This window comes from Rhagoletis pomonella, unplaced genomic scaffold, assembly GCF_013731165.1.
Source record: "Rhagoletis pomonella isolate Grant_MI unplaced genomic scaffold, Rhpom_1.0 Rhpom_scaffold_08677, whole genome shotgun sequence".
NCBI classification, from domain to species: domain Eukaryota; kingdom Metazoa; phylum Arthropoda; class Insecta; order Diptera; family Tephritidae; genus Rhagoletis; species Rhagoletis pomonella.
In genome coordinates this window covers 1-6,678 of record NW_023467204.1, presented here as the reverse complement: position 1 = coordinate 6,678, position 6,678 = coordinate 1, and the positions used below count along the sequence as shown (strand labels likewise).

Genomic DNA, 6,678 nt, shown 5'->3' with positions numbered 1-6,678 from the left:
ATACAATTGAGAAGTGGTTAGAAAGCCTTCATTCAGCATTCCGCGACCGTAGATAAGCTCGAGGCGATAGAACTGTCTCGATTGAGTGAGACATGGCCTGCTACAACTTTTTCATGGGTGCGGTGTAACTTGATTGAAGAGTCTAGTTGATTCGGGGTAACCATTTGATGTTTTCATACCTACTTCGCATATTTGTTAAATCAAACCAAAAGGAAATTTAACTTCCACCTGTTGTGTTAATAGCAAAAAATTAGCCCAGGTTCATTCGCCCTCGAATTGAATGACTTGTTTTGATACATATATTTGTTTGATGTATTTATTTTTGCACATTTTAGTTACAGTTCATGCGTACTAGATTATACGTTGTCAGCATTGATCAGTAACTGCTAAAACCTTTATATATGTATGTATGCGTATATGTTGAAACTTTCTACTCTTCTTTAGTAAGTCCATAAAACGTATGCGCTAATCCTACGTTGTTTTTTTTTTTTGTAATGCTCCAATAGTTTAATTTAGTTGTGTTTCACTAGAAATGTTTTATTTAAAATTAACTTATTTTGCTGTAGCAGTTTTCTCCTTCGCTTGTCCTGGAGTTGTTGCTGTTTTAGCGCTTGTCGCCACTTTACGTTGTTGTTTAGGTTTTGCTGGTGTTGCTTGCGGTTTAGTTTCCGCTTTTACTGCCTTAACTTCCTTGGTCGTCTCAGCTGCAGCTGGTGCTGCTGTGGGTGCGGGTGCCGGTGCCGGTGCGGGAGCTGGTGTTGGTGCTGCTGTTGCAGCTGCAGGTTCCTCTTTCTTCCCGTTTACTTCCTTAGCTTTAGGTTTTTCACTACAATTATAGTAACTAGTTATAAAATACGTTTTTAAATAATATATGCGTTTTTACGCTCACCTTTCGATATCAATATTAAGTACCGATTCATCTTCTTCTTCGTCATCACGATCCTCTGGGCCAACTTCACGTAATAAATCACCCAAATCCTTATCAACATCTTCCCAGAGTTTATCTTCACCAACTTCCCCACCTTCGTCACCATTCTCATGTCCATTTTCCTCGGCGGCATCTTTGTTCTCGTCCTCGTCACCATCGGCCTTTTCTTTCTTGGTATCTTTCGCATCTTTTTCGCTCTCTTTTGCTTCCTTTGCTTTAGCTTTCTTAGCTGCTTTCTCCTCTTCTTCCTTATTACGCAAGAACGCTTTGAGATGTGAGCGTAAGAGACAATGTTTCTTAGCATACGCTTCCACCGAGTCACTTGCGACTGAATAATGATTGCAGAGCTCACAGAAGTAGGCATCTACCTTCTTTATAAATGATGCGCCGACAGGTTGACGTTCTTTGCTGTTCTCTTCACCATCCGTACCGCCTTCACCTTCATTTAAAAGGGCGTCCACATCCAGGTCATCGATTTCGTCAATTTCGCCTACCGAATCGACTGTTAGAAACTTGTTCAGATCTATTTCGCGAGTATCCTCATCACTGTTATCACTATCCGAATCACGTTTGCGTGCCTTGCGCTGAAAAGGGAAGTGAATAGTAGAAAAATGTAAACGACTAATGCAGTGAAGAATCAATCATCTTCGAGGAGATATTCAGCCTTATCATAAGCTTAATTTTCGACAGAAATCGGTCACTTTTCGCTTCCATGTAATCACTACGGGTGGTTGAAAAAAAAAAATTTAGGTGAATTTGTTTTCGGTAGAAACTCATGATAAGGCTGATTGTGTTCCATTTAAAAAAAATGCCATTATAACTTAAACTTGAGCTATACACATTTTTTTTATTGACTTGTATGTATTCTTCTTCTAATCATACTTTTACCCATACGAGTGGTGAAGGAATTAGCACAAAAAATTATCTATGATGAATATTCATATAATATAAAAAAAATCCCGATTCCCTCGGTGTTCTCCCAACAACCTTTTTCCATAAAAAAAGACAATTGTTGCTACATCCATAGAAGTAATACTCACTTTTAAGTGCTCCAATGAGCAACGATGAGTTTCATAGAGCATTGGACTCTTGAATGCCAAATGACAAGTGGAGCAATAGGGCATTAAGAACTTCTTCATAGTCTTATGATGCTCCGACAATTGATGTTTTGCCTTAGGTTGGCGATAGTGTAGACGACACAGGTGACAGAACTTGGATTCGTATTCTTCCTTCGAGTTCTCTTCGATTTCGCGTTGTGCAGCACGCTGGCGAGCGCGCAGACGAAGCAAATGTGCCTTTTGTTGAAGTGAGATTTGACGTATTGCACTCTTATGAACGCGAGAGTACAAATGCTGTTGGTAATCCTGTAAAAATTTAAGAGTTAATTTTAGAAATTTTATATGCAATTAAATGATGTTTTAAAATAGCTCGCGGTTATGAGAAGAACAAGTTTATAAAGTTTAGCTATTGCAATTCCTTAAAGCTTTTACAAACAATAGTTATGGGAACAAAGTTACCATAGGAGAGTTCGTTCTCAAGAAAGTCGGGTCTACGTAACTGGAACGACCCAGATGTATGTATGGCTTATTTATTTATTTATATCTGGCCAAGGACCGTCACACCAGCATCACTCCCCAAAAAACCCTTTGTGGAATTTGTACGCTGCTACAACAACAACCATAGGAGTGTTCTCGTATTATACGGTCAAAATTATCCTGCAGCCAGTGTTGGCAGATTTTTTTTAAACAGTAAATTTCCGGTGAAATAGCTGTATTTTCGACCAAAAAACTGTAACTTTTAAAAACGAAGTTTTTAAAAACTAAGGTTTTGTTTTATTATATTAAACATAACCAAAAAATAATTCAGTACATAAAATGAAAAACCTTAGACCGTTTAAATTATACCTAACTAAACAAAAAACTACTTTATAAAATGGAAGATTATAATCACATTTTGTTTTAATGAATTCAGTTTCACTATTTTTACATTGCTGTTTTTTTTCGCACTTCAAACTTAGTACCCACCTGAAGGATTTTTTTAAAGAAATCTTTAGTTCTCAAAATACCAGAAAATCCTGAAATTTGCTGTGGCGACCTGAATGCAAAGGGACCATTTGTTCCACATGAGGAAACTCTTCTCCAGCTAAAACTATGAAACTGGCAACTTTGCCTGCAGCCAAAATTATGAGAAGTAGAACAGAACAAACAGCGAACAAATTCCCAAATAATTTTTTTGGGAGTGTTGCTGGAGTGACAGTCCTTGGCCAGATGTAAATCCGGGTCGTTCCGGTTACGTTTTACTAATAAAACGTTTTACCAATAAAAGTACTGATTTTTTTTAAGCTATGTTTATAATTTTTACTGTTAAAAGATCGGATTCGTTTCAGTTTCGGCAGAACTCTACGAAAAAAGCCGCGATTTCGGGTCGGGTTCGGATTCGGCCACAGGTTCGAGTTCGATCGGTCACGAATATTGATTTCCTTAGCTAACAACCATCACACTGCTATATTCAAATATCATATAGACAAATTCTTTCAGTCTGACTTCTAGAATTAAAATTTCGAAAATAATTGTTATTTTCATAGGTCATTTGAAAAATAGTAATATTTCAACACATTTTTGTGAAAACTTTTGCGTGTGTATGCCTCTTTTTCCCAACTAAAATTTTCTAATTTGTAAAGTTTTTACAACTATTTTCTTTTATTTTGGCACTGTACTTTTGTTTTAGTAGAATGTCACCTTCTTTGGATATTTCATTTTTCTATTTGGTACATTTTTATCAATACGATAGCTCATAGCTAAGAATAGTTGGCAGCCCAGAAAAGGCTACGAATCCCCAAATTCATATTGTCTTTGATAACTTTACTCTCCTTTATCATTGTATTCTAGCATTGGTTATATAATTTGCAAAAAAATATTCAAAAATCCCATATTTTTTGTTATTAACGAACATGACTATTCAACAATGGAACAACAATCATTCGTCGAAATTTGAGATTTTCATTGGCGTTATAAGGCAACCAATGACGTAATCTACTACAAATGTTTATTCCTATTATCCTTTCGAAATGAATAAGTATTGAAAACGTATTAAAATCCGTCGTTAATGTTTTTATTTACGACATAATTCAGCAAACTACTTACGACAACCAGAATAAGGGTGAATAGTTGAAAAGTTTTGGCAGGTACAATATTTTGCAGCATCTCCTAAAAAATAATTGCGATTTTTCTCTCAATTTCCTATATTTTGCAAGTTTTTCGGCACCGAGAACGCAAAAACTGTGATAGTATGCTACGATTTTGGACAACCTTTAATACGAGAACGCTCCTAGCATCGCACACCTAGATCTAAAGCGAGTTAACTCAAAATTCAGAGAGCGAAATATAACTGCTGGTGCATCGTACAGAGTCAACGCAAAAAAAAACAGGTATAACGGTAGTTTTTTAGTTAATGTATATAATTTCATTTCATTATCATGAAGAAAAAACTATTCGCATTAATTGCATGTGAATCCTATGAATTGATTTATGCAAAAAATTCGCCTTTAGATCTAGGTGTACGATATCATCGTATACAAGTGACATTTAATTTTGATGAGAAGCTATTTTCCGCTGGAAACAAGAAAAACAGCTGATCAAAGTCAAATGTTTGCAATTTATGAAAATAATGGAATTTATTTTGACGATTTTTACGTTTAGAATCAGGGACAAAACATAACTCATCAATGTTCCTCACTCCTTAATTTTAACATTCCTCATAACCAATCCCTACGGACTTAACAAATACAACAAGTGCACATAACTTACCAAAAATCCGAAGCAGTTCATGTGACAGTGAATGCACTTTAAGTTGAGACGCCCAGATGTGCCTGATTTGTAATCATCACGTCGCGAACTGTGCGACTTCTTTTCCTTCTTCTCTGAATCATCTTCACTATGGTCGTCCTTCTTGCGCCTCTCCTTGCTCTCTTTACCCTTTTCCTTGTCCTTCTTGGAGGAGGACGATGTACTTTTCTTGGATTTCTCCTTCTTGCGATCGTCATCATCCTTCTCCTTCTCTTTCTTCTTACCTTCTTTCTTTACCTCTTTCTCACCACCCTCCTTCTCTTTATCAGCCTTTGCGTCACCTGCTGTCCCTTCGGCTTCACCATCACCACCTTCTTCTTCATCATCATCATCATCATCCTTATGATCATCAGTTTCCGCTGATGAATCCTCACCCTTTTTACTCTTCTTTGCCGACTTTATTTCCTCCTTACTCTCGTCGCCCTCGTTATCTTCATCATCGTCGTCATCACCATCATTTTCCCCAGCTTTTTTCGGCATCATCACCCTTATCCGAAGACTTGGCCCGCTTGCTGCTGCTACGTTTCGAAGATTTCTTCTTAGTTTCGGAGTCACTCTTGCTATCATCCTTATCGGTGTCGTTGTCTTTCTCATTATCTTCCTCTTCATCTGATGAATCGTCCTTCTTGGTTCGAGAACGTCGTGGGCTTTTCGAATGACGCACTATCCTACGACGACGTAATGAGCTAGGTTTTGTAGCGCAAACGCAAAATTTGTATATTAATTGATGAACAAAATTAAGAGGTACTTTCTGATGCTATAAGTTTTTTTTGTTTTGTTTGTTACAAAATGCTTCGAGTGGAAAAGGTCAATCAGCTGCTATTGTTTTTTTTGGATTTTGCATTGTTTACACAAATCCATCGAACATACGCGGCTCTCGTTTTTTAAGCTGTTGCATATCATTGCCACTTTGGGTAGTCAAGACAGATTCAAAGAGCAATGTATTCAGCAGTTTACATAGGTTAGAAATGCAAAGAAACCCCGGCCAGTAACAAGCATTTCAAAATAAATGCTTTCATCTCTGATCTATAACAACGTCTGTTGTAAGAGGAGTTCCTCATAATTTATGCGTCGAAAACGTAGTTATGTATGCATATCGAATAATTTGTAGTGTCTGTTTGAAAAGTATAAACTCAGAATATAATAAGCTTACAACCAAACCCAAACCATACACGTTCACATTTCATATTATCCTGCTTAAATCGACTTCACATTTTTGCGTTTCTTTTATTTCCATTTAGTTGATACAACAAATATCAAGTCCTTTTACTCAGCCTCAAGACATTTTCATACAACACAACTCAATTAACTCAAGTCAACTCAAATGCAATTATGCAGTTTCTTCTGTTTTTTTTTTTCTAATTACCTTGTTAGGCGCTGTATTTTTAATACACGCGCACGATCTTTTTGTTGAGCATACAACAGCTTTCGGCGCATAATGCGCAAATCGTTCGCTTCATTCCGGTTGTTGCGAATGATGCGCACACCGCCCCTCAGCATAGTACTGCGCATGCCACCTCGATATGACGAGATATTACCACGAGCTCTTGAAATGTAGCCGGTGCGCATGGGACGCTTTTGTATGCCCATTGGAGAACGGTGACGGCTGGTATTTGCATTGGAGTCATCTCTATCATTCCGGGAATTCGCACCACGATATGAATTGCTAGATGTATTAGCCCCACCAGTACTACGATAGTTCGATGCGGATGCTGATGAGACCATTGGTGGTGGAGGCGGCGGTGGCGTGCGATTACCACGTCCGGTTGATGAGTTGCGTCGATAGTCCTGTTGACGATGATGAGGATTTTTTTTGGTTTTATGTATTCTTACAGAATTAACTATACACGGTTTTGAGCACTTATATTCTGTCAATTTAGTATTTAGATTTTTGTGTAGGTTTAA

General features: G+C 37.5%; 1 protein-coding gene across 1 annotated transcript; it reads right to left on the bottom strand.

The window, feature by feature from the left end:
- Positions 1-294: 294 nt before the first annotated feature.
- LOC118756079 (zinc finger protein on ecdysone puffs-like) lies at positions 295-6,660 on the bottom strand (the record flags this gene model as incomplete). The annotated part of the gene is given in 6 exon segments (XM_036490872.1): positions 295-826; positions 890-1,512; positions 1,969-2,292; positions 4,735-5,238; positions 5,240-5,459; positions 6,140-6,660. Coding segments are annotated over 6 exon segments (2,466 nt in total), but the record flags the coding sequence as incomplete, so codon positions are not given.
- Positions 6,661-6,678: the final 18 nt, after the last annotated feature.